The following is a 24,937-nucleotide window of genomic DNA, read 5'->3' as shown; positions in this document are numbered from 1 at the left end:
GCCCCTATCTACACGTCCTCATATTTTCTGCATTTAAATGAAAACCATTTGAGCCGTAACCGTTCCTACGTGCGTGTCCGGCCGCTCCACACAGATAATAGTCCGTCTCAAACCTGGTGGGTCTCACTTGATGCGGACTTTCACACCCCCTGCAGGAAAACGAGGAGATTCGGTCTGAGACAGAACAGCGTCCGCTGCGTTTGTGTCCCATGTCACTTCCGGTCGACCTTGTCCCGTTTGTGGTCCGTGGAGCGCCATGACGACTGCACGTGGCTCACTTTGCTGCTGCCTGACAGGACGCTGGAGTCGGAGGAAGAGTCTGGAGAGAGACCGTTAAATACAGCATGAAAGGAGCCTTAAAGGTCGCAGATTGTGGCCATTCTAAAGCGCACGTGCAGCCCGCCACTGTGATCGCCATGTGCACGGGTCCTCTGACGTCCCGTTAAAACACAATTTGCATTACGCGTCATTTCAGTTGGTTCTCGCTCGGGCGGGGCTATGACTAACTCCTGCATCACGCCTCATTTGCACATCCATGCAGCGCGGGCTCGGTCTAACTCCTGCACAGAACATTGAGGCTTAATGGACGGCTGAAGTGGCTGTTTTGGCTGGAGTTCTCTGTCATGAGACAGATTTGATGTGGACTGGGGCCAGTCTGACAACGCTTTGGCTTCCTCCACCAGATAATATCAGAGTCGGGGAAACAGTTTGGATTTTATCCGTGGGAACAGTGAGATGTCATTTCACCGTTTGACTGGGGGGGGAGACACAGACAGAGAGAGAGACAGACAGATGGAGGAAGAGTGGGAAAAAGATGGAGACGGGGAGATAGTGACGAGAGAGGAGGCGAGACAGACGCCAACTGTACCTGAGGCTGAGGAGAATGAGGCTTGCATCTGTTTCTTCAGCAGCACCTCCTCTCTCTTCAGAGCTGCCATGTATTTGGAGTAGGACCACGACAACTGTGGGAACATTTCCAGAATCCCAATCAAATCTAACCTGGTTAGAAAAAGGAGCTCAAGTTTCATCCTGGTTGCTTATGGGTGGATGTGCTGAGGTCTTGTTTGGATTCATGCTGATTTTATCGTTGTTGCTACATACGTGTTTTTAGCAGAGAAAATCACTCAATTTGTACTGGCTCGCTCCGTCCCACACACAAACACGTCTGCAGCTCTGAGTTATGAAGAGCAGACTGCTCCGTACCGATTTTATGGGACTCGCAGACACTTTGCTGCTCTGCATCTTTAACCGCCTTTCCTCACTTCTTCCCTCTTCATCATCCGTCTCCTCTTCTTCACTGTAACCAGAGTGTGGCCCCTCCAGCTCCTCCTGTTTAAAATAAACAGAGCAGACTGAGGAAAGTTTTCTCCCACTCCATCATCCTCCATTTCCATCAGCTGGTCCTTACCTGAGCTCTCCTGCTCTCCTCTTCCTCCTCCTCTTCCTTCCTCCTCCGTCTCCTTACCCTGGCGGCGTGTTTGAGCCGTTTCTCCTGCAGCAGAGGGAGGAACTGCTCCTCTTGGGTCCCTTTTCTAAGCTCCTGGAACTCAGGCCAGAACTTCAACAGTTGGCTGAACACAGACATCTACACACAGGGACAGGGACAATGTCCTGAGGAAACAACAAAAACAGGAAACACACACTCACACACTCACTCACACGCACACAACCTGCGCCTCTCTGAAGATGTATGGACCCAGCTCCCTCCGCTTCTTCAGAATCTGCTGCGCCTGTTCAGGAGGGACGTCGACCTGCAGGGCGGGGGGCATGGAGGAGCTGATGAAGCAGTTGATGATGGTGGAAATCTTTTGCTGGATGGTGGCCTCATCGCTGTGGGAATGACAGAGGTTCTGCAGAGGAAATGGACCGGGAATGACATTCGGTGGGGGGAATTCCGGTGGGACTGGAATTTGACTGGAACTCGGAGGTACAGGTGTTAAACCAAAACCTGACCCGATGCAGCAACTCGGTGCCATAAATTCATATTTTATATGTAGCATTTCTGTCTGTTTTTTTCCTGCTGGTTTGAGGTTTTGCTGCAGACGTACAGCTGAGGAACACAAACAACAGTTGTTATTTTGGGTTAAGGAGGAGATGACAACTTGTTCCAAATGCAGATATGAGGCAGCGCAGGTCTCACCGGGACCAAAGCTGAGTAGCAACGAACGGAAACCTACAGAATCGACTCAGAGCTAAAACTGACCAGAAGTGGTTCATCTTCACCCCCCCCCCCCCCCTTCCCCGGAGGTGAGCAAGAATTCAGCCCCAACCATATTAGAAATATGGAAAACCACCTACAGCGATCCAGATTTATGATAAATGTGTTATAACCACGCACAGAATGCCACTCTGGAGCTAGTTTGACACAATCCTAAATCGTAGACATATGTTCCGAGCGACAAAAATGTAAATAACACATTAACTCCGGGCTGGAGGCATTTCATGCAGAGTGATTAACGTTGGTTTTTGTGTCTGGGCCACTGTCAAAAACCACAATCCTCAGAGAGGCGGGCCGAAGACTAAAAAAACACGATTGGTTTATTACAGTTAATACAATTACAAGTTCTGCCAAGGAGGTCACAGTCTTACCGTTTCATTACTGGCTGGTTTGTTTGCAGGGTGATGCAAAACTAGCTGGATGGATTTCAACTACATTTGGAGGGAACGTGGAAAATGGGACAAGAGAGTTTATTTAATTTTGAGGTGGATCTTGGAATGTTGTTTTTTTTTCTTTTGGGAATTTCAGAGGTAAACAGCAGTTTCCATGATTTAATGATATGTGGTAAAAGACACAACGCTTCAGGTCTTAATCGAAGAATGCCACCTATTTCACCGACGCATCCAAATTTCAGACCATTTATCTCCGGAATTTATAGGAGGGGAAGTTCAAGGTGTACACCTGCAGACCTCAGAGCAGCAGATCCTGCACCAGCACCTTACCTTGTACCTCTGCACCTCCTGCCAGAACAGCACATCATTTTCCAGGAATCCTCCCTTCAGACCGACAAAATGCTGGAATTGCAGACAGGTGGCGGGATTGAGGAGGATCCGTCGGAACAGGAGGATCTCTTTGGAGGAGCTCATCCACAAGCCTTCGGCCTGAGGGGGAAGACCACAGAGAAATGAGAGTTAAAACCCGGGAAGGATGACAGAACGGCAGTAGAGGATGATCGGCTGCAGGTTACGCTCAGGAAAATGATAGCATTTAAGGCTAATTTCAGATTCCGTTTGATGCCAGGGATGAGCTAATGATCATAAAGACGAGCGCCGCAGTCGTATGCGATCTCTTTCCTGCAATCATCCTGCTAAAAATGTGACATGTTCATGTTTTCTGTCTGAATTCCACCGCGGAGCTGAGACGAACAGCTGCCTGGAAAATATTCCAAACACCATTAAAGGAAAGTTAGTAATGCTGATGCTTTAATCTTATTTATCCTGGATCCTATTTGGGAAAACTAACCGCAAGGCCAGAAAAGTCTCTGACAAAGCCAGCTCTAGCAGCCAAGTCATGAACTAAATCGCACATGATGTCAGGCCAGGAAATGCCTGATTTCTCTCCATTCAAAATATGCAGCTTCCTCGGAGGATTTTCTCCTGCTTACCTTCCAGGCTGCTCTCCTCGCCCTGCGTCGACGGTAGAGGCGGTGTGAGAGGCTGCCTGCTGCCTGAAGCTGACACACACACACACACACACACACACACACACACAGATCAGAAGTCAGTTTCACAGATACCCAACACCTTTACACCTCTCCGCCCTGCAACGCAGTAACAGAAGCTCAGCTGATCCCGTTCCTCCTCTCAGACTCCGCTGACCTCCATAAAGCTCATGGTTCTGGAATAATATAATGGCTTTAGCTTAAGCATCGCTGATGTTTCTTCTACCATCATGGTTTTAAAGAGTTGGCCCGAGCTTATCCTCCGGGGCCTTTGTGGAGTCGTCCGAAAACAAAGACAATAACAGAATAATGAGGAGCCTGGTGAAGGGGAACTGTAAAATACCAGATGGACGTTCACTGGAGGACTCTGGAGCGTGTTAGCAACAGAAATAAAAATTCATTGCAGTTATAATCGTTACTGTCACAATTGAAGGGTGTGCCTTAAAGCGAGCTATTTACTTGTTTTTTGTGACGTAAGGTGCATTTTATTTTTATAGATGAAACCTGTTTTTCCCTCTTCCAGAGTGTAAACTTTGAAACTCATTACTTAACAGGATCCCCGAGAGGAAAGGCTGTAAACTTGATCACATAATGAGGCCGAGTGGAATCTGTGGTTTATCCGTCACCAGGCAACCCGAGAGGCTGAATGGTGTCATCGTTTAGCAGTTTCTAACGTGTCACTAATGTGTTTCTGACTGTTTTATCAAGGTCGACTGGAGACCAGCATCCGTAGAGCAACTAAAACAAGGCATAATCGATATATTGGGGTATTGCTATCACAGAAAACCTCAGGTGGATACAAAATGATTGATTCCTCTCATGGTTCCGAGCAGCGTTACTGTTACTTAGTGTTACTGTTACTTATGCTTAAGTGTTACTTTATTTATTTATTTCTGTGGAGGAGATGTAAAGTCTGAAAATGTTCCTTGACATCATCTTTATGCTATTTTTTTTTTCACCTGTACCTCCCATGCTCTCATTCACTGGTCATCTTAATTCCATCCAAAATTCAAATCCTGGGATGAGTCGACTAGATCTCAGCAGGGGTTATTCGGGTCTTTGGCGTAACCTCGGGACAAGAGCGTCACCTTGAGCTGGTGCTTCTGTCGCTCTGAGAACTCCGCCGTCGACAGGAACCGAGGCAGCCACGTCTTCTCAATGTGGCTCCTGACGATGTCCTGCAGCTCCAGGACGACGGGGTCCGAGGGGGGATCCAGCTGCAGACGCTCCAGTCCACCCGCGAGATGCAATAGCTGCACGTGCACGCAAACGTACACAAAATCAGAGACAGGCGGCAGTGGTGCGTCTGGTTTTAATGCTGAAGATGAGCGAGTGTACATGTCTGTCGATTTGTGTTGAGCAACATGAAGAACATATGAGGAGGATGAGGGTAAACGCCAAAGGAAAACTGCCCACAGTGGGAGACTCGACCCAAGACTCCCGACTCCTGCTGTGCTCTTCATCATCTCCATCAGGCCCGCAGTTCTCTTCATCTCCCCGTCTGCTTTCTGTCTTCATGCATCGACCTGGCTGCGTCTCCACGGTTTTTTTTTTACGTCCCCTTTATATTTCTTCTCATCTACTTTTGCACACATTCGCACTGACACTCCCTCACACACACGCGGTTCAGAAATGAGAACCAGTCGAGGCAGTGGAGCCGGCAGATGAAAGGAAGCCCGTCTGTGACTTGTATGACTGAGTGATTGAAGGAGTGAAGGGCCAAAGCAGTAAACCTGTCAGTCTCTCCACATCGCTCACGCAGACAAAAACCAACTCTCACCAGAGCTGCAGCCACATCCAGACTTAGAAGAACTGCAACTGGCATCTTTGCTGAAATCTGCAGTCGCGCTCATTATTTTGATGGTATTTATGGGATGGCGATGACAAAAGGCCCCGCGTGAGAGTTAACCAGACTGATGCACAAACTTTTACAATCACAAGTTGGAAGACAACCAGGTTGAAAAGGGATGAAGCTGATGAGGTCATGTGTGCATGGATCTGCTGGTAATGCTGAGGTGGGCACTGCTTGGTGCGACTCATCTTGGAGTCTCTGCTGAGAGAACTTCCTCACACGATCCAGACGATGGGACGTGGGATAAGCACATCAGGAACCTGCCAAGCTCTCGGTAAAGGGTTCATGTTACCGATTCTAGTGGGGGCAACTCAGAGGGGTAAATTAGGCTGGGGGCTTCTGTCACACACAGACACCTTCCTGGTGTCCCATCTCAGCTCGGTACACATCAAAAACCTTACTCTCATGATGTAAATGCCAGGAGACAACTCATGCTCCTTGTGACTGGAGCTGTTCTTTGTCTTGCTAGATCTGAACCTGCCCCTTTACATAGCATAGTTCCCCCACTGACACCCTGCTGTCAGAAATTTAAGCATGAACGCTGCAGGACGCAGAGAAAAGACAAAGACAATCATGTGAAAAACCGCAGCAAGCTCATTTAAAATCAATTCCAAATGTGGAGGAACTGATGGGCACCGTGTTTCCGCCTCGCCTGCCTCTTTCCCACAGACTTGACTATAATTTTCAAGACAGCTTTGATTTTTTTCCCCTTTATAATAATGCCAAACGTCAGGATTTAAACCACGTGACTTACATCATCCTGCTGCTGTGTTGTGGCGGGGCTCTCCTGCCCAAAGAAGTAGTTCCCATTGAGGTAATTGTTGGCGATCTGAGACCACCGCTCCTTCTGACCGGTCTTTCTGTACTGCTCAAGATCCAGCCAGCAACTCAAATGGACACTGAGAAGATTCACACGTTCACAAACCGTCATATTCATGTCATTCCAGTGTATTACTACCATTGTCCACATGGTGGCGCACACAAGGTCATCAACTCACCCAGCACCCTGATCCTGTAGGAAAGACTTAAAATGGCGGATCTCGTGGTGGTGACGAAACAAGGAATCCAGGCGATAGCCACGGTAACTCGGAGGCACACTGGACCAGAAGTCAGACAGCAGGGGGCCCTCGGCAGAGGACGGTGGAGGCGGCCGTGGTGACCGACAGTCCTTCAGCTGCTGAGCAGGTAAAGATGAAGGAAGGAAGAGAAAGCAGATCACGTCACAGCCTCTGTAATGCTGCCCTAAAATCCCTCCGTTCAGTTTTTAATAACTGCAGTTGTGTTTCTTAATGGCTCATAATCGAGTGGAGACTCGTGAAAGCTGCCAGACCTGCTTCAGCTGTAGTTGTGAATCCTCAAACAGACTTTGAAGCTCCTGGTACTCCTGGCTGTTGACAGAGCGTGCATCCTTCCACACACACACCTAGGCACGCATGCGCACACACACACATATACACACTATGAAAATATTGGTCACAGTTTGCAAACAGGTACAAGCAGCACACAGAGCTTTTGGACAGTTTTTAAGCACATTAGTGGACCTCGGTGGCACAGGCGTCACCTTTTGGAACGACTCTTTGTCTTTGGTGACCAACCGTGTCCACGGCTCCAGCAGGATGTTCAGCACATGTTGCTCCACCTCGTCAAACAGCTCTTCAAAAGCAGGCATCATTTGGCGGTAAACCTCCGTGCTGATCTCCTCATCAACACCAATGGTCCTCCTCGCGGAGCTGAGGAGATAGGTGGAGTAAAGGAGCTGAGAGGAGAGGAGAATAAAGATGTCACCACCTCCAGAACATTCCTCCACAAACCTGCCATCGCTTCCATCGTCACCACTCTTCACTGCTCTGACGCGCGATATTCACCGTCTCATCACTGCTGCCGCCACACCACATAAATGTCACCGCTTTAACCTTCTCGGCCACGACACAAGCTAAACGTTTCCCCGGTACCCCGAAGGTTAACTCAAGGGAAAGGGATTTAACAGAGCAGTGGACACGTTATCGGGGAGTCTGACGCACTGATACGAGTAAAAATTCAATCATTTCTGCAGCTGTACATTTGTGTGTTACTTTCTGTCCTTGAGTGGGCGAATTTTAGGCTTTCCTAAAAATATATGGACACATCTGCAATGTGAGGACAGCTGGGTTTGGGCATTAAAACTTTAGTTTAAAACAGCCATGAAGACACATCAAATGTGCGTTCAGGTTCTTTGAAACATGATCTTATCTCTTTAAAAAAAGTGCAGCCTGTGCATAGACTGTAAAGTTCACCACAAAAATGTCCTCACTGCAGAGGTTCTTGTGTGTTTGCTGACCTGTGCTTCTCTCTGGACTCTGTAAGGATCCAGTCCATCCTGATAAAACAGCTCACGGTAGTTCTGCAGGTCGGCCCAAAAATGAGCCGCATTCTCCCACAGCTGCAACAACAGCAACCATGATGAATCTATTTATCTAATTACATTTCTACACAGGGAGACGCAGTTGCTTCACACTGGGACCAACACCAGAATGTAACATGAATGATGCTGGGGTACCTGGTTTCCAGATTGTTCACAGAAGGTCGTGAAATATGATCCAGCACAGCCGTCGGCGTTCAGAGCCTCCAACATTGTCTCCATGCATGTGCTGCTCAGCAAGGGACCTCTGCCCCCAGAGAGCTGATGAAACACATACAGCACTTTAAAATGCAGCTTCGAAAACCTCTTTTGAGCTATTTTTTCTGTAATTGATTGAAAGCTTAATTACAACCGTACCTGTGTATGGATACTTAGCTGGGCTTGGAGCGTGGCGCTGTCCCGGTGGGCCAGAGAATCAAGGGGTGGCTCTATGATGAGACGCTGGTCCTTCCCAAACCTCCCGTAAGGGGAGTCGTCAAAGTTTCTCTGGAAACGCTGGGACATCCAGAACCGTGGAGCCCTGGGGGAAGAAAATTACTTGTTTTTTTTAGACATTACTAGCATGTGCCACATCCAACCTATACCTAATATGAATCTTATAAAATAAAGAGCGAGGAGCACTGTCTTGTGATTACACACAAAATTGCCTGACCACATATATACTGTGATCAATGGTAACAAAAGCAATGTAGCAGCTTCTTCCAGTGCAATTCTAAGCGTAGTGTTAAATCTCACCAGTAGTGCAGCAGAGACTCTGTGAGGTTGGGTTGAACGGAGCGCAGGTTCTCTTCTGTCCAGCAGGGGGAGGTGTTCAGGCCCAGTGGGGAGAGCAGCGCCGCAGGTAAATGGGTGCGGCTGCTGCTCAGCAGGTACCAGCCCCTCATCAAAGCCAAATATCTGATCACATTTGTGAGGATTACAAGCGCAGCAGTGATTAAAGGTGATGGTTAATTTACATCAACAAATTAAAGGTCACCTGTTCTTCCGCTCTCGGTTCTGCACCAGCTTCAATCTCTCTATATCCATCCAGAGGTTAAACGTCTTCTCACCGGGCCTTCCGTGCAAAAACTCCTTAAAGTCATCCAAGCCAGGTCTACTACCATGGCAACAGATGCCATAGAAACAAATATATGGTGCATTTTTCTGCCCCAGGCCCCCACTCCCAGCCTCCAGCCGTTGAGCTCTTTCTTCCACTCTCACACCCCCCGTGCCTTCTTGAACTTTTCCCTCCCTCCCCTCAAGCGTTTCTCTGCAGCCAACAGCTGGAGCTTGACATTCACAGGGTCCGGGGGGGCCGGTGCAGGCTGTCTGTTCTGCTGACCTGCTGACATCAGCAGAAGCAGTTGTCTGGTTCGGACCCTCCATCACTGTCTCAGCATTGTTGAACACCCGACTCTCCACTGTGGAAACTAAACACTCATGCTGCAGCTCAACGGACCTGTAACCATGGTTACTGCACTCTTTCTGACGTTCCTCCCTGTTACCAACTGATGGCAGCATTGTGACGAACTTGGGTTCTTGCACTTCCCCATAATGGAGTTTGGCGTGATCAGAGGATGGAGCAACAGGCTCGGGTGAGCTGGAGGAACCCTCGTTAGTAATGTTGCTCCGTTCGTGCTCAGGAAGCTGACATGTTAAATCCTTTATTCCAGATCCTGAACAGGTAGGAACAAATAGAAAACATTCACTTAACTGCACACAGACAGAAGACATGTAGTTTAAACACACCACTATCTTCTACTGAGACGTCCTCTGCAGACTTTGAGCACATCTGGAGTCGCCGCATGTCGACGTTTCCCTCATTCATTTTAGAGGAGCGGCGCAGTGGAGGAGCTGACTGGATGGAACGTCCTCCGAACTTCAACCTCTGGGTAAAAACTTTAAATTCCTGCTGAAACAGCTTAGCAAGCCTAAGGGAAAACAAAGATGCCAATACCTGCTCACAGCCAAACGTCAATAAATACCAATCCAATTTAAATCTGTAAGAGAACTTTGAGGTACTAACAAACCAATTAAATTACACATAAGGAAAAATTTAAATAACAAAGAACAAAAATCAGAGCAAGATAAGAACAAAGTACCCTTCATTTGGGTTAGAGTAGTAAACATGCTGGGCTCTCACCTGTATTCACTGTAGCAATCACTCAGAAGAAATAAGGGTAATCGTTCCCTTATCATCCACTGAATTCCTTGTTCTCTGTCCAGACACTAAAGATCAGACAGCCTCAGTACGTAAGAAAATGTTCCGATATCGCTGTGAACAGGAATAATCTTACAGTGACAGTGTAGCGGTTGTCCACAGGAGGGCTGCTGCAGAGGTCAGCAGGGTCCCCAGTGAGGAGCTGTGATTTGCTGCGCCGCAGCACCGATCTGATTCTTCTGCAGACAAGCTCTGCTTCATCAGTCGCCACCTCGAACAGCCTGGTCTCTGGGTTATATAGCAAGCCCTCCTGAAATGACTGGAAAGAACCGCATAGCAACCAGTGATTTGGGTTCAGAATGGGATCATATTCATGTCAGATATTAGGACTAATTTACCGGCAGACTTAAAAAATCATTGAAGAAGTGAGCCAAAAGATCATCAGAAGCCAGAGAGATCTCCTGCAGGTGGAACATTAAATTCATGATGCATCCAAGAAAATGTTATTAAATGTCAGGGTGAATTTGTACTTACAAAGTTGCTGGCAGTCAGGAGGGGAAAATCTTGAAGACAAAGATGGGTTAAATATTAAAAGGATTTTTTTTTTTTTTTAAATACATATTGCAATTCTTAAACGTGTCACCTGATGATGGGATTCCCCACATTGTTCAGGAAAAATGAAGAGAGCAGAAAAGGTTTTGATTTCAAACCGAGCAGTGAAGCCGTAACGACACTTCTGAACATTCAACCTGCAGCTCTCAGATTAGACACACTGCAGGTTGCTATGGAAGTGGAGTCATTTTCAAAACACAGGGGGCAGTAAAAGTTTAACTAGGATTCCAGAGACTGGAGGTCTCCTCCCTGCCAATTCTCACAAAAATCACCCTTTCACTAAATTGATTTTTTTTTTTTTACCTAGACAGAAACTTGCATCTTTTTAAAAATGAAACATGTGATTAACATTGTTGTAGCGAACACGTGCCACTAGGTGACGCCAAACACCAAAGAAAAGAGTACTGACTTCAATCTATAAAACTCAGGAAAATGTTGTTTTTTCTTTTTAAATGAATTTATTTTAAAATTGCTCTGAAAAACACTGGTAAAAGTTGAAAATCTCGAATCCCACAAAAATGTTACGTACAGTTGATCAAGGTGCACCGACAGCATAACTCAACCTCTGGCCTGTTGACTTTATACACATAATTTAAAAACACACAAGTAAGAACTAGATCGGAGAAAAATTGAGGCAACTACAGTACAAGGAAATGGACAAAGACACACTGAAAAGTACAGAAGTTGTTCTCATGTACTGGCTACAGATCAGTCTCCTGTACTTCAAAAGTCCTAAAAAATAAAGTGACCGAAGGACATAAATTGTTCATTGTGCTCACAGCCTCCTAACGTTGCGCTTGCTTTGAGCGCTTCCTGGGAGCAGCTTGTCTTTATTGTGGCGGCCGACAGACTGGCTGCCGCACTCCCTGGAACCGTGGAAGGTGCATAAACAGGCCGTGCAGAACTGGAAACCACAATCAGCTCTGCTGCAGATGCCCTCTCCCTTCACGGAGTGGCACCTTGCGGGGTGCTGGCATCGCGGGCAGGGCTTCAGGCACTCGTCGTTGAAGAGCGTTTTGGCAACCTGGGAGGGGAGATAAAAGAGACCTTGAACCAACCGACCACTGTCGACACACATTTTCATCACTGAGCTTCAACTCGCCTCAATAAATTTATCCCGTTTGCTGCTGCCCGAGTGTTGCAAAGGTGTTAAAGTGCTTTTGGCTGACTGGGGGGTGCAGAAGCTGGAGCTTCGAGACTGGGCCTGAACACTCTTGAGGGCTGACCTCTTGAGAAGCGTGAGCCTGGTCTCTGCCTCTGGCACATGGTGAGCTCCCCCTGACTGAGAACACACCCACAGTCAGAATACTCTTCTGGGGCAGAGGTGTGCTGTGCCAAAAGGGGTCAACCTCACCTCCAGACCGGCGTCCACTTCCATCAGATGGGTTCTCCTCTTCAAACAAGCGCCCTCGTCTTGTTGGACCACCTCGCTCCAGCTCTTACACACCTGACCGCACCTAGCGAAGACGTGGAGATCACGTTGAAGCAAAAGCTTTAGTCGCGGAACAGAAAACATTCGCATCCCACCTGTAGACGCTCTCAGGGCTCAGCTCGCCAAGTATGATGGACAGGACGTGTCTGAGGCTCCTCTTCTTCAGCTCGGTGAGTATGTCCACCTTCCCCAGGCCCATTTTCCTTCCGATCAGCCCGGCCAGGGGCAGGGAGGTCCTGAACATCACAGGGGTCTCCGTCAGCGCTGCGGTGTATCTCAGCTGTTCCTTCAGACTGGGACTGTGGCCTGTGAACATCTGGGCTTTCTGCTGGCACATGGCATGAACCAGCTGTAAAGCCGGGGTCAGAGACAGATTGACAGAGGTCCTCCTCCTGTGAGGAGTCTCATCTGGAACGGCAGATGTGCCACGCAGGGTCGCGTTTTCTGGCTTGGCCCTTGTTGCTCTTAAGGGGGTGGCGTAAACCGGTCTCCCAGGAGCCAGACTATCGGCAGAGATGGCAGCGTGTGGCGGGGCGTTCTCAGCAAAGACGTCATCGTCTTTAGAATGGCTGCACGTCTGCTGGGACCGTGCGTGCCTTCTGTCCGCGAGGTCCTCCTCAGATTGCGAGCCTCCTTCTTTGAGTGTTGAGAGTCTGTTCTGGCGATGCAAACGGGATCGCCGCTTTGACTCTGCCAGATTTGGCGTCTCGGCGTGTCCGCGGGAGGCAGAGAGCAGCAGCTCCTGGAACGAGCCATCGTAGTCCACCGGGGAATCTTTGTCGAGGGTCAGCGAGCTAAACCCGCTGTCTTCACACGCAGACCTGCTCAGGGATCACAAAGGTGCACAAGAGTTCAATCATTTATCGTTTATTTCCTAGCCGTTGTATTTACAGCAAAATGTAAATAAACATTAAAATTACATGGGGGGGGGGGGGGGGGGGGGGGGGGAGTATCTGAAAAATCAATACCTGATAAATTTGTGTGTGTGTGTGGACGATGGCGTGCACAAGGCGCTCGTATCATCGTACAGATCTGTTGCGACGCTGCCGATGGGCGACCGAAAGCTTCTCTTTGACGAGCCAGGCAAGAGTTTGTTGAAGATGGGAGTTTCTCGCTGATCGGCGGCAGAAAGATTCTCACTGAACTCTGCGTCCGACAGTGAAATTCTGCTCCCAAAACTGGAGAGTTGAGCAGAGTTGAGTTTCCCGTCGTCCAGAGTGGAGGTCCTCGTCTGGGTGAAAAGGAGGCGACGTTTCCTGCAAGATAAGGGGAGATCCTGCGCGGGGTCTAAAGGGCCTGTGTCACCGTCTATGGAGTCAAATGAGAAGCTGAGCCATCCCAGAGAGGCGTCGGTGCCGCTGGAGCACGGCGACCTGATGTCAGCTTTCACCGGTTGGGTCAGTCTGCATATCAGACGTCTCTGACGCAAAGAGGAATCTCTTCTAGGAGTTTCACACCAGCTAGGTGTGACAGACGGCCTGAGGTTCTCTTTAGATGTTCCACCGCATTCCTCTGGAGACAAGGACTTGCAGGAGTCGGCTCCAGCGACGCTCGGAGGGCTGCGGAATAACCCGGAATAGCCGCTGTCAGAGCAGTCATAACTCTGTTGGCCTTTGCAGCTCTGGAGGTAGATGTTGGATTCAGGAGTGCACTGCATCTTCTCCTTACACGGTGCACGTGTAGCAGAAACACAAGGAGGGGGGGATTCAAATGACCTGAAGGGGGGAATAAAATACATTTAAAAGACAAGCGAGCAGCATGAAGTGTGCCTCTCTGAGGATTCTGTTGATCTGTATGATCAACATGACTGAATCATTACTTCTTTTTTTTTTTTTTAATTATGATTCACGTGTTACCTGAACTCTATATTAAAATCACAGCTGTTTTACCTCGAAAACTAGTTCTCAAACAAACTCTAAATTGGTCCCATCAGCGTTGCTATGACACCGCGGGTTGTTCATTTAACTGCGGGTCACAGGTTCCTTCCGGCCGCTCTAAACTGACCCGCAGCCGCCAAAAGAACAGCCGTCGTTGCTGCAGACCGGATGTCGTGTCGAAGATCATAAAGGAAGCGTCAGACCTGCTCTAAAAAGCGAAATATCGCAGAGGGTCCGTGAGATTTCAAAATAAAAGCACTGTACAGCGTTTGGATGTTTGGCTCTTTGATTTATGTACATTAACCTATTAACATTCTAAAACCAGAGGATTGGAACGCAAATCAACTACAAACGATCATTTCTGTTGTGCCTCATTTGGTTTCACGTGTATGCACATTTGATTTGAACCGCTTGCGAAACTGCTTCTGTACCACGCGTGGAACATAATAGCGATGGGAATCTTTAAATAGGCAATATGACATTTTGCTTCTATAATCATGTGAATAAACCACTGATTAATATCCACTGATTAATGTGCCCAATTAAGCTTCTGTAAACTAATTCGAATATAAAAGTTATGTAAAATGTGGCTCCTTAACGCATCTCTTATATACAATGGGTTCATATATTGGTTAATTTCCTTCTATCCAACTGACATCTCTGTCAGTCTCTGTTAATTAGTCTAACAAGAAAACACCTGCGTTAATTATTGACCAAACTAATGCAGATTAAGAAACTGAGGCAAATCCATTTCTCAAAGACACAGAACTAATTTAAAGCCGCCTGGAGACGGTTGTTGGACCCTCAGTTGTAGTTTTGTCAACCAGGTTAGCAAACAAAGCGAACAGCTCTTTAACTTACGCTCGGACCAGATATTATTCTTACCAGTAGGGTCAGAGGGCTCACCTGTATATGAAGGTGGGCTCCAGACGGTGCTGTTCTTTCGGTCCGGCCCGGGGTTCTTCTGCCCTCTTGTCTACATGGTCTCCTGACGCCACTTTCGAGCCTCGTTTTCAAATTTGGAGCCCACTTTCGAGCCTGTGACGCACTTCCGGTTTTTCTGTGTTTATTCATGACCGCATTAAAATATAAAATAGATATAATTTGACCATATTAGTTGTTCCGGAAATGAAAATGGTTAATGATTTCTCCAAGTTTGTATTTACAGGTGATTCATTATTTTAATTTCTCGATATTTTGACTCCGACCCTCCACCCCCCGCACAATATTTTTACTTTTTGTGTTTCGAAATTCTACCTTCTTCATTTGCCTAAATAACCTAATATTTTCTTTGATTTACCACACATCTCATTAATATTATACCAATCTTCCGCTTTACAGGGTCGTTATTTTTGTTATTATTAGTTGATGTTGCTCTTAGCTGGACATATCTGATTGTTTAACTTCGTATTCTATCTCATTTTTCTTTCACTTGTTAGTTAACGCTCGGTTTTACTTTGGTTTGTTAATTTTCAACATGTCACAATAGTTTTATTTTCTGTGTCCTAGCAACAGGTTTATATAATTAAAGTACAACCTATTTATTTAACGTCCATGCATTTCCCCGCACTTCTCAAAGTTACAACTGCTTCTCTATTAAATTTGGCCCTCCTGTTTGCAGAAGCTAACCTTTTCTTCACCATTACCAATTCAACATTTATTTATTTTTTTGCTATAAAAACATTGTCAAAACAATCAATTATATTATATCTTTTGAGGCTATGAAACGACGCCAATTTCCTAATTTTATTCGTTTTAATTGTGCATTACATAACACCAGCGAGGACGGCTGACGTCGCCGTGAGTTTACGTAGTTACCATAGTAACAAAATCCCACTTAGAGGACGCTAACCGAAGAGGGGCAGAACTTTTCAGAACTTCCACAGGTAAAACTGCTTCTTACAACTTCAAAACATAGTTAATGAGGGAAGAGGAAACCTTTGTCTGTTTCGGCTCTGTGGAATCATGTTTTAATCACATTTCACGTCCATGCGGCGAACAAAGAGTTAAAGTTAAAGCTGCTGAAAACTAAACAGTCGCTGAAAGTCGCTGGGGAGCAGCTGTTCCAGAAGCTCCTCCACTCGTTAGAAAATACCTGCACATAGATTGACGATATGCAGACGCACCCGAGCACAACACAATTCTTTATCTCTTAGCAGGAGTGCGTGTGAAATAATATCAGCGCGCCTGGGGGTCGTTTAGGCGTAACCGGAAGACATCGCTATCCTTTCAAAATAAACTTATGTTAGCAAAAATACATTTGTTCTGCAACATCTCTCCGTTGGTTAGGGGATGCTAAACTGAATATTATTCTTTAAACCCTAAAGCCAAACGAACAACCAACTAGTGCCTGTTCACGGCATCCCAAATGAGGCCTTAAGAACAAAAGTCAAAAGGAGTTTTGACTCACTGTGTTAGGACTGCCTCTACACCTCTGTTATTAACATCAACAGAAAGGTAATTTGCTTCAATAGAAAAATAAATAAATAAACAGAAACTAAATCCTTTCCATTGAGACCAGGCTGGTGACCTGGTTAAATGCTCTTCCAGCAGGCATGAGTTTGGATGCAGGAGCCTCCATTATGAATAAGCCCCCCAGCGTGGACGACAGACAGAAGATCCCGTTGGAGCACCTGGACTACGAATACATCAGAAACAGCAAAGATTCTAAATATGTGGAAAAGATCTTGAGAGTACTGCGGTAAACTCCATCAAAGTATATTCTGTTGGGTTATTGATTGCTATTCTATTCAATTCTATTAAGGAAACCAGTGCAGTTACCGGTAATTGCAAAAAAAAAACTTTTAAACCATATTTCCACACTTTCATATTCCGTAATCTACTGTTTTGCTAAAAAGGTCTGGTGATGAAGGCTTTTATCCTCATCTGATCAAGTTCTGCGAGACCCACTTAGAAAAACTGGATCTGAGAAGTGAAGCTCTTGTGAAGGAAAACCCTGTTGCTACAGCAGCCAGTGTCCAAGAAGATGAATGGTGTCAAATCATGGATGAGATGAGGGTTTGTTTAGCTTCTACAACCCTGTGCACAACCTCCTGATTGTTCAGAATATTTTCCCAAGAATAATGAGACGCATGCTGCTTTATTCCTTGCAGACCTGGGAAAAGGACATGAAAACGGCTGAAACTTTACCGCAACGGCGCTCACTGATGGTTGAAGAAAATGTGCCGCCTGTAAGAGGTTCTAACTGTTCCGTTCCACTGTGTCAGGTAAAAAATGGCCTCCATTATTGTACATATCGGTACATGTGTTTAGACAAAACAGAAATGATTCATTCTTTTATGCCAGAATCCTCTTCCAAAGAAAGAGAGGAGCTCGTCAAAACATCCTCCCCCACGGGATTATCAAGAATGGGACAAGTGAGTCGAGCTTGTTTCTGGATTCAAATAAGAAGACGATGATTACTGTATTTTGATCTTATGTCCTCTAATTACATTGGCCCAGATTAGTCTAAAATTGGGTTTTATGGGAAAATGTTTTACTTTTTTTTAAGGTTTGATGTTGAACAGGAATGTGAAAAAATCAACGAGACTACCAAGAATGAACCACCGGCCAAAATAAACAGCAGCGGCCTCAAAATCAAGACGCAACTGGATGCTTCATGTAATATATATTTTTTAATGGATCTCACATTTATTCCTCCAGCCATTGTAAACATTGCATTCACCGCAGATGTGCGTGCATGTGTGCGTGTGTGTGTGGGGCCTTATGTTCAGTGCTGACAGACCAGGAGACGCTCCGTCTGGCAAACAATGAAAAGATCATCGGCAACGAGGCTTTCAGAGCACAGGATTATGAAGAGGCAGTGGTGTATTATTCCAGGTCAGCCTGCTCAGAGAGCTCAATTATTAGTCCATCAACCTGAGGGCTCTCTTTTGTCATCACAAGTAAATGTATTTCTAAACCTAGCTATCGAGTTGGAGACAGTATATTTAGTTTTCCAGCAGGGGGCGCCATTATACTCAAAATTCTTATTTGTCCTTCTGTGGTGATTTCTGAACCACTTACCTGCTTTTTGAAGAAAACTATGACTGAGCGGTGAATTCTGACCTTCTATCGCAGGAGCCTTTCCATTAAACCTACTGTAGCTGTGTACAACAACAGAGCCCAGGCAGAGATCAAGCTCCAACACTGGCCCAAAGCTCTGAAGGACTGCCAGAGTGTCCTCGAGCTGGAAGCAGGAAATATAAAAGGTGGTTGAAAATAGAGCAAAATAACTCCCACATGTTTCTGCAAGTGTGGGGAAACATTTGTGTATCTGCTTGATTCATCTGCAGCACTGGAAGCTGAAGGCCTGCAGGAGTCATGAACATTTAATTCTGCTCAACCTTCTCCAAGGAACCAAAATGTTGACCTAAATAGCTTCTCTGTGCAATGTGTCCATTATCATCAGGTCTGCTACGCCGCGCCACTGTTTATTACCACATGGAAAAATTTCAGATGGCTGCAGAGGACCTGAGGGCAGTGCTGAGGGAAGAGCCCCACAATCCTGCAGCTACTGTAGGTCACAGACATTTTCACTTTGCATCCAAGTGGCCTCAATGTCTGCCGGGGAAGACTTCAACTCATGCGTAAGTTTGTTTTGGATTTAGAAACTTCTGACTGAAACAGAGAAAAAAATGGGCGAAGGTCAACCAGTGAAGCGAAGCAAAAAAATCATCATCCAAGAAGTAGAAGATGAGAGGAGGGATGAGGATGTGACTGAGACTGGTCTGTACACAATCATAATTCATACCCATACCCAGGTGATCTATTTTGTGTACATTGCCTAAAGGTACTGTGATCTCAATCAGAAACATGTCTGATCGATGTACTATGAAAGTTACTACTTGAAATTCTCGTTCATTTTATTTGTCCATTTTTGCCTGAGTTCAAAACCTCCTTATGTTCACCGGTGCTCTAAGGTTTATTTTGGCACTCTTATGTGGTGCATCTGTATATTTGTGGTTGATTCAGGTTAAACTTAGCCTCACTGAAACTGAATCAGCTCTTTATAGATGCACAGGAATACACGTATCCTGTATTCAAGCAAGAACCGCGCTTCTAGTATGTCATTATGTTGATGACAAACCTTAATGCTCCTGTGGTCGTCATCAGTGGTCACCAGACTTCAGCCACTACAGTCGCAGCTTCAGCCAGCAGTCGGGTTCATTTCAGCACAGCTTTAGAATAATCCAGCTTTGGTTTCCACGGGGCAGGTTGACAGGGCGGCTGTAGCTGCATCGGCTAGATAATTGGGGTGATGACAGTCACATGATCAAACAATCAAACTCCCAAAGACAAGACTGGATTTGTCTCTCCACCACGTCAGACTGTGTAACCTACATGCCTACAGCTCACCGCATGGTCGCAGATGTTTGGGAGTCTCTGCTCAGGATAGAGGAAACCCCCTCCTGTCAGGATACTGTGACATATTACGTGTGCATGTGCGTGTTGGCTGCCCCACCCCCACTCCTCTATTCTATAATTCCCTGCTGAACGTGGCGGTTTCCTGGAACTCCCACTTTGAAGTCTATATACAGTCAGTGTGTGCTCCCCTCCCCCATTGTGATGTAACTGCTGACTCCTTCCTGTGGGTGTGTCTCTGTTCTTCTCTCTTCCAGCTTGTCCGGTTGAACTAACCCAGCCTGTGGGAGGGGAGAAGTGCTCAACCGCTCCTGCCGAAAGCGGAGACATGGGTAACGCTCAGAAGAAGCCCCACGGCAGGGGAGATGGGGGCCCACACAGTGAGTCCAACAACACCCACCACGGACACTGGAAGAGCAAAGGAGGCAGCTCTGACAAGTACAAACTCACACCAGAGTCCAAGGAAAAGGTAATAAACGGAGCAAGCAAGAGAGGCTCAACTGCTTCAGTCCAGGCTGATCAGAGCAGTGACGCAAAGGGGACGTCAGATGGAGGAAATGGAGGGGCAACTGTCAACCTCGATGCCCCCTGTGGAGCCCTGCCCCCTCCTCTGGCCCGGCTAAAGAATGAAGGGAACCTGTTGTTTAAAAATGGACAGTTTGCCGATGCACTGGAGAAGTACTCATTAGCTATTCAGGGCTACGCCGATTCAGGTGAGTCGCTCGTGTTTGTGTGGTTTAAGTGACTTCTGATGGCGTTCCGTGTTGCAACCTATAGGTGTTGCGTAATCTTTAGGCGGTCTGTCAACTCCGCAATAGTAATAATAAATGAAATAGCTTTGTGTGTGTGCTACAAACACTGGTGGCCTACAGGATATTGGAATTTACAGATTGTGTCATACATTTAGTCATAATTGCTCCTAAGACGGGTTTCTGAAACTTCTTAATATATTTAAAAACCGAAGGTCATGACCTTGTCACTATAGAAGCCACCATTAATCACTTTTGCACGTGTTGCGCCACAAAAAAGGCAACATTATAAATGTACAGGTGGAAGTAAATAATGGGACATGTCAGTTTACTGTACAAAGAGTAAAGAAGCAGATTTTTTTCTTTTTACAACCCTGAGGTTCAAGTGTCAGATCGTTTGTTAGTGATGATTTACAGCCTCCACGGGGCTGAACTGGCGTATGTGGACAGTGTTTCTGTTTTAGCCTCAGTCCAGCACTAAGCCTCTCAGCTCAGGTCTGTCCAGGTCACATGACTGCCAACCGCTCAGCGTGAAATCGAGTCTTTACGACTGCAGCCATAATTCTTTTAGCGGGGGTGAATGTGAGCGAGCGATGGAGGAAGAGAAAGTGCAGCCTGGGCCAGAGTGGACTCACACGTCGCTCCTATAGTAGCATCCCTCCTCTGACTGCTTCAGGGAGCAAAAACACCTTCAGATGCACAAAATCCTTCCGTGTTGAGGAAATTTGACATTTTAGAACAAGGATGACCCAGTTAAATCAGATGACTGCCGTCCTGCCTGTGTCACCGTCATCATCCATAACCTAATTTCAGCTGATCCGATGGTGCGTTAAGCTGAACATGTTTGCTGTTGCCGTGTAAGCTTTATGTCCAAACTATTCCATTCTTGTTACCCACTGCTGTTGCTACAGAAACCCACCGTGGTGACACGGTGCACCAGAGGCAGAATGTGGCACCTTTGTGAACAGCTGAATAAACTCAAACTGCAGTTTTCGTTTGACCGTCTTGTGTTCTTAACTGCTCTCCGCCACGCAGGCATCGATAGCCCGGAAGATCTCTGCATCCTGCATTCCAACAGGGCAGCGTGTTACCTGAAAGATGGCAACAGTCAAGACTGCATACAGGACTGCACAAAGTAGGGCCCTTTTTACCCACCTCATGTCTTCAGAAGTAATAAGAGCAGCTTGGATATTTCCTGTTCATTCATGTTAATTGTACCGGACAGATCTGACGAACAGCTTTTCTCTCTATAAGTAGTTTTATAATTAGGATGTCTTGAGGGAATCTCCCATGTAAATGTCATTAAATATTAATGGGTGTTTTTTACCTAAAGGCAAACCAGTAAAATGATCCCCCAGACTCCAGCCTCATGGTGTGTAACTATCCCCATCAGAGCCCTGGAGCTGCAGCCATTCTCCCTCAAACCTCTCCTGCGCCGGGCCATGGCTTACGAATCCCTGGAGCGCTACCGTAAGGCCTACGTGGATTACAAGACCGTCCTGCAGATAGACATGAGTGTGCAGGCCGCACACGACGCCATCAACAGGCATGAGCATCTTCACATCATTGTAGATATCTGGAAAACAGGAGGAGACAGGAGAGAGGATTACAAGCTTCCATTATTCATTCACATGAGTCTTCCTGTTATATTAGCATCATAATAAAGTGAGCAAATGAAATGAAGTACACAAAGTCTTATTAGCGGTGGACAGATTTAGCCTGTTTACTGAAGCAGAAGCTTATTCTGGGTGCCAGTGCATGCAGACTTGTGTGATGTAATAGATAAACTCACCTGGCTCAGACATGTCTCACCTTTCGCCCATGTATGGTAAACACGCCGCATCATCGCAGTCACTTGCTAAAATGGTCCGCAAACCCTGTTTCTCAGTGTGCTGACTGCCTTGAAACCTCCTGCAGGATCTCGCGGGTGCTGATCGATCAGGATGGCGCAGACTGGAGAGAAAAACTTCCCGACATTCCTCTGGTGCCTCTGTCGGCACAGCAGCACCGCAGAGAGGAGCCACCCAGCGCGGAGGTCCTGAAGGCACGAGCTGAGAGGGAAGCCAGGGATGCAGGTCTGTCAAATTCAAAAGGAATCAGAGGAATCTCTAACCTGAGAACAATGTAAATGTCCGACATGTTCCATAAATGAGCCGCCTCTGTTCACTGGCCATGAGGTCTCTATTCCCTGAAGCTATTACTTTAAATCATGCAGAGCTCCTCCTCCTTTGAGGCTGAACGCTGACCTGGCTCAGACCCATCAAACATGTTCATTTCTAGGCTTCTGTGCTTTTTACAGTAAAAGAGAGGAGACCTTTTGAACATATGGCACATGTGTCAGCGAGTAATGATCCTCACTTTGTCATTCAGAGAGAAGAGCAGAAGTCCGGTTTGGTAGTCTGAAACAAGACGGGAATAACTTTGTGAAGAAGGGCCAATACCAAGATGCTCTGGGAAAGTACACCGAATGCCTTAAGTTGAAGCCAGAAGAGTGTGCTATCTACACCAACAGGTTGGAGGCGCCTTCCCCACACGCTCCCCTTGTGCAGCTGCTTGTGTTAGAGTCATTCCTTTTGGCTGCAGTATTAAAACCAAGTGATTAATTACCCCTGGCTGTCATCTGTCAGGCACAGCCTTTAGCTCTGTTGCTAATCCCAGCCTGTCATCACATCACTGTCGTCACTGGCAGCGCGTTATCCTTTGCTGGAGGGGCCGAGCGTCAGGATACAGCTGCTGCTGCAACACACGCAGCCGTCGTATCGTGTTGCACGCGACACGGGCAGAGCAGGTGTAGCAGCATCCGCTCTCATCCTGTCTCCTCACGCCTCTTTCTCCTTCACAATAGCAGCAGGATTGTTGATTGCATCACAACTATGATGTTGACATGATTACTATTTCATTGTGTGCTGTGACGCCACAGCGGATATTAGAAGATGGAGTAAGATCGGTCAAGTTGCATTAATGGAAGTAAAAGCTATCTGAGAAAATCTTGGGCATGAACATGTAGTCCTCTTTTTATAGTAAGATCATTTCTCACATGGTGTGTGTGTGTGTGTGTGTGTGTTTCCAGAGCACTGTGCTTTGTGAAGCTGGAGAGGTTTGCTGAAGCCAAGGAGGACTGCGACGCCGCTCTGAAACTGGAACCAAACAATAAGAAGGCCTTCTACAGACGAGCCCTGGCCCACAAAGGCCTCAAGGTGAGGAGAGTCTGCTGTGGCTGACACAAGCACCTCTTGAGTGGAGGCAAGAAGACGGATGGAGAGTGAATATATTTTTATTATCCACCTTCAGGACTATCTGGCGTGCAGCTCAGACCTACAGGAGGTGCTGCAGCTGGATCCCAATGTGCAGGAGGCCGAGAAGGAGCTGGAGGAGGTTACGGTGCTCCTCAGAGAGAGCCTGGCCGCTTCTCTAGCCAAGCCCAGGAAGACTGTCCCCATCACAGAGGTGGTCTGATGAGATGAAACAATCTAATCAAGACGTTACTGGACGCTGGTGAAGCCCAATGCTGGAAGTGTTGCTGAAACAATTCCTCTGTGGTCCTTAGGTTGAAGATGATGAGGAAGCGCCCAGCGTTCCCGATTCAGAGAGCAGCTGCAGGGAAGATGACATCAGCATCAGCCTAAATCCCAGAAATGCCTACGAGTTCGGCCAGGCTTTGTCAGCAGCTTGCTCCAGCAGGAACACAGCAGCCGGCGCTGATTTGCTGGCCTCCACCGCTCCGGAGAAGCTCCCGCAGCTTCTGAGCTCCCAACTGGACGCACAGACCATCGTCTTCATCATGCAGGCACTGGACTCCCACCTCCTGCACAAAGACCCAAACCTGGTCTACCAGCACCTCAACCACTTGCACACTGCTAAAAGATTCCTGGTAAGCCACAGCGCCTTCTGGACAAGATCGCCTCTGTCCCCGAGCGCTAGCTAACAGGCCACCGTCTCATCTGTTCCAGGTTGCACTGATGCTGCTGAAGAAAGAAGAGCGTCACCTCATGACTCAGCTGTTTGAGCACCTGGCTGCAGTGGAGAGCGCAGAGTTCACCAAGAACGACGTCCAGAACCTGGCCAACAAGTACATCTGAAGCCACGGCTGTGCTTCTGCTGCTCCAGCGCAGCTCTTGGATCTATGCAAAACACTGCACAAAAACTGAATACACAAAAGCAGGAAGCTGCAGAACGTGTTCCAGCACAGGATCAGCATCACAATAACAGGCAGAACATTTCGCTATGCAGATTTAAGCACCTAAAATGCTCGTTACGACCAACAGGGATGAAATCTTTCGCGTCACCATTCTGATAAATAGGGTCCAATGTGCGCCGTGGCATAGAACCGCTTCGTTTGCTCATTGCGGTCTCACATTCCCCGGAAATGACCTCCAGTTGTTGAAAATGTCTTCTGCCACTGATGATAATAGATCACCAGCTTATATCAGAACCGATCTTCAGGAAATGCCAAATGTCAATAGCAGAGTCCTGCTGAGGGGACGTAAATGTTCCGAGCTGCACAAAAAAAACAAAGTATCATTTACTGTATTATCCGTGTGGGAGGTGGTCCTGCATGGCCCAGCCCGTCATGTTTAGGAGATATTGTAAATACATATGAAACTGCAGTCAGGAATGTTTGCTAATATTTTCCAAAAGAGACAAAGTCATTAGTTTTAAATATGAGACACTATGCATCTGCGCTGCCATATGAACGTATGCATATTTTCATGACTGCATGAATGTAAAGTGTCCAGTTTATTTATGACCAATTTATGTTGAAGTCATTCAAAGAAAATGTAATATTCACGCGGTAAAGAAATGGGGGAAAATAAAATAAGAATGGAATGCTCCCTGAACAGAAAAGACAAGAAA

At 46.8% G+C, this 24,937-nt stretch overlaps 3 protein-coding genes across 7 annotated transcripts; 1 reads left to right on the top strand and 2 right to left on the bottom strand.

Moving 5' to 3' along the window:
• Positions 1 to 16: 16 nt before the first annotated feature.
• On the bottom strand, positions 17 to 10,818 carry rgs22 (regulator of G protein signaling 22). Its single transcript, XM_029839040.1, has 23 exons — positions 10,693 to 10,818; positions 10,584 to 10,612; positions 10,448 to 10,510; positions 10,186 to 10,368; positions 10,032 to 10,117; positions 9,638 to 9,819; positions 8,886 to 9,564; positions 8,645 to 8,806; positions 8,267 to 8,429; positions 8,048 to 8,170; positions 7,829 to 7,930; positions 7,073 to 7,267; positions 6,842 to 6,934; positions 6,510 to 6,688; positions 6,266 to 6,410; positions 4,748 to 4,912; positions 3,603 to 3,671; positions 2,941 to 3,099; positions 1,671 to 1,850; positions 1,409 to 1,585; positions 1,204 to 1,329; positions 869 to 962; positions 17 to 319 (listed from the first exon to the last, which is right to left on the bottom strand). Exons 1-23 carry the CDS (start codon positions 10,712 to 10,714, stop codon positions 213 to 215), a joined length of 3,483 nt encoding a protein of 1,160 aa, XP_029694900.1. The 5' UTR covers positions 10,715 to 10,818; the 3' UTR covers positions 17 to 212.
• A 281-nt stretch (positions 10,819 to 11,099) lies between these two features.
• On the bottom strand, positions 11,100 to 15,018 carry fbxo43 (F-box protein 43). Of its 3 annotated transcripts, none has more exons than XM_011605290.2 (6): positions 14,877 to 15,018; positions 13,062 to 13,808; positions 12,189 to 12,914; positions 12,016 to 12,118; positions 11,764 to 11,943; positions 11,100 to 11,685 (listed from the first exon to the last, which is right to left on the bottom strand). In XM_011605290.2, exons 2-6 carry the CDS (start codon positions 13,748 to 13,750, stop codon positions 11,437 to 11,439), a joined length of 1,947 nt encoding a protein of 648 aa, XP_011603592.2. In that variant the 5' UTR covers positions 13,751 to 13,808; positions 14,877 to 15,018; the 3' UTR covers positions 11,100 to 11,436. The 3 variants fall into 3 exon arrangements, with proteins under 3 accessions (XP_011603592.2, XP_011603593.2, XP_029694769.1); XM_011605291.2 differs by having other exon boundaries at positions 14,856 to 15,014; XM_029838909.1 differs by lacking the exon at positions 14,877 to 15,018 and adding an exon at positions 13,983 to 14,123.
• A 790-nt stretch (positions 15,019 to 15,808) lies between these two features.
• spag1b (sperm associated antigen 1b) lies at positions 15,809 to 24,928 on the top strand. 3 transcript variants are annotated; one of them, XM_029838906.1, is made up of 19 exons: positions 15,809 to 15,856; positions 16,521 to 16,671; positions 16,829 to 16,988; positions 17,084 to 17,197; positions 17,277 to 17,347; positions 17,482 to 17,591; positions 17,705 to 17,810; positions 18,051 to 18,181; positions 18,382 to 18,488; positions 18,581 to 18,698; positions 19,592 to 20,047; positions 21,119 to 21,218; positions 21,477 to 21,629; positions 22,001 to 22,158; positions 22,454 to 22,595; positions 23,154 to 23,280; positions 23,375 to 23,530; positions 23,631 to 23,954; positions 24,034 to 24,928. In XM_029838906.1, the coding sequence occupies exons 2-19, from the start codon at positions 16,526 to 16,528 to the stop codon at positions 24,160 to 24,162; spliced, it is 2,808 nt and encodes a 935-aa protein (XP_029694766.1). In that variant the 5' UTR covers positions 15,809 to 15,856; positions 16,521 to 16,525; the 3' UTR covers positions 24,163 to 24,928. The 3 variants fall into 3 exon arrangements, with proteins under 3 accessions (XP_029694766.1, XP_029694767.1, XP_029694765.1); XM_029838907.1 differs by having other exon boundaries at positions 15,827 to 15,856; positions 16,524 to 16,671; XM_029838905.1 differs by lacking the exon at positions 15,809 to 15,856 and adding an exon at positions 16,362 to 16,427.
• The last annotated feature ends 9 nt before the right edge of the window (positions 24,929 to 24,937 follow it).

Source organism: Takifugu rubripes, chromosome 7, assembly GCF_901000725.2.
Source record: "Takifugu rubripes chromosome 7, fTakRub1.2, whole genome shotgun sequence".
NCBI lineage: Eukaryota > Metazoa > Chordata > Actinopteri > Tetraodontiformes > Tetraodontidae > Takifugu > Takifugu rubripes.
The sequence above is the reverse complement of the archived record's forward strand: the minus strand, read 5'-3'. Positions and strand labels throughout refer to the sequence as shown.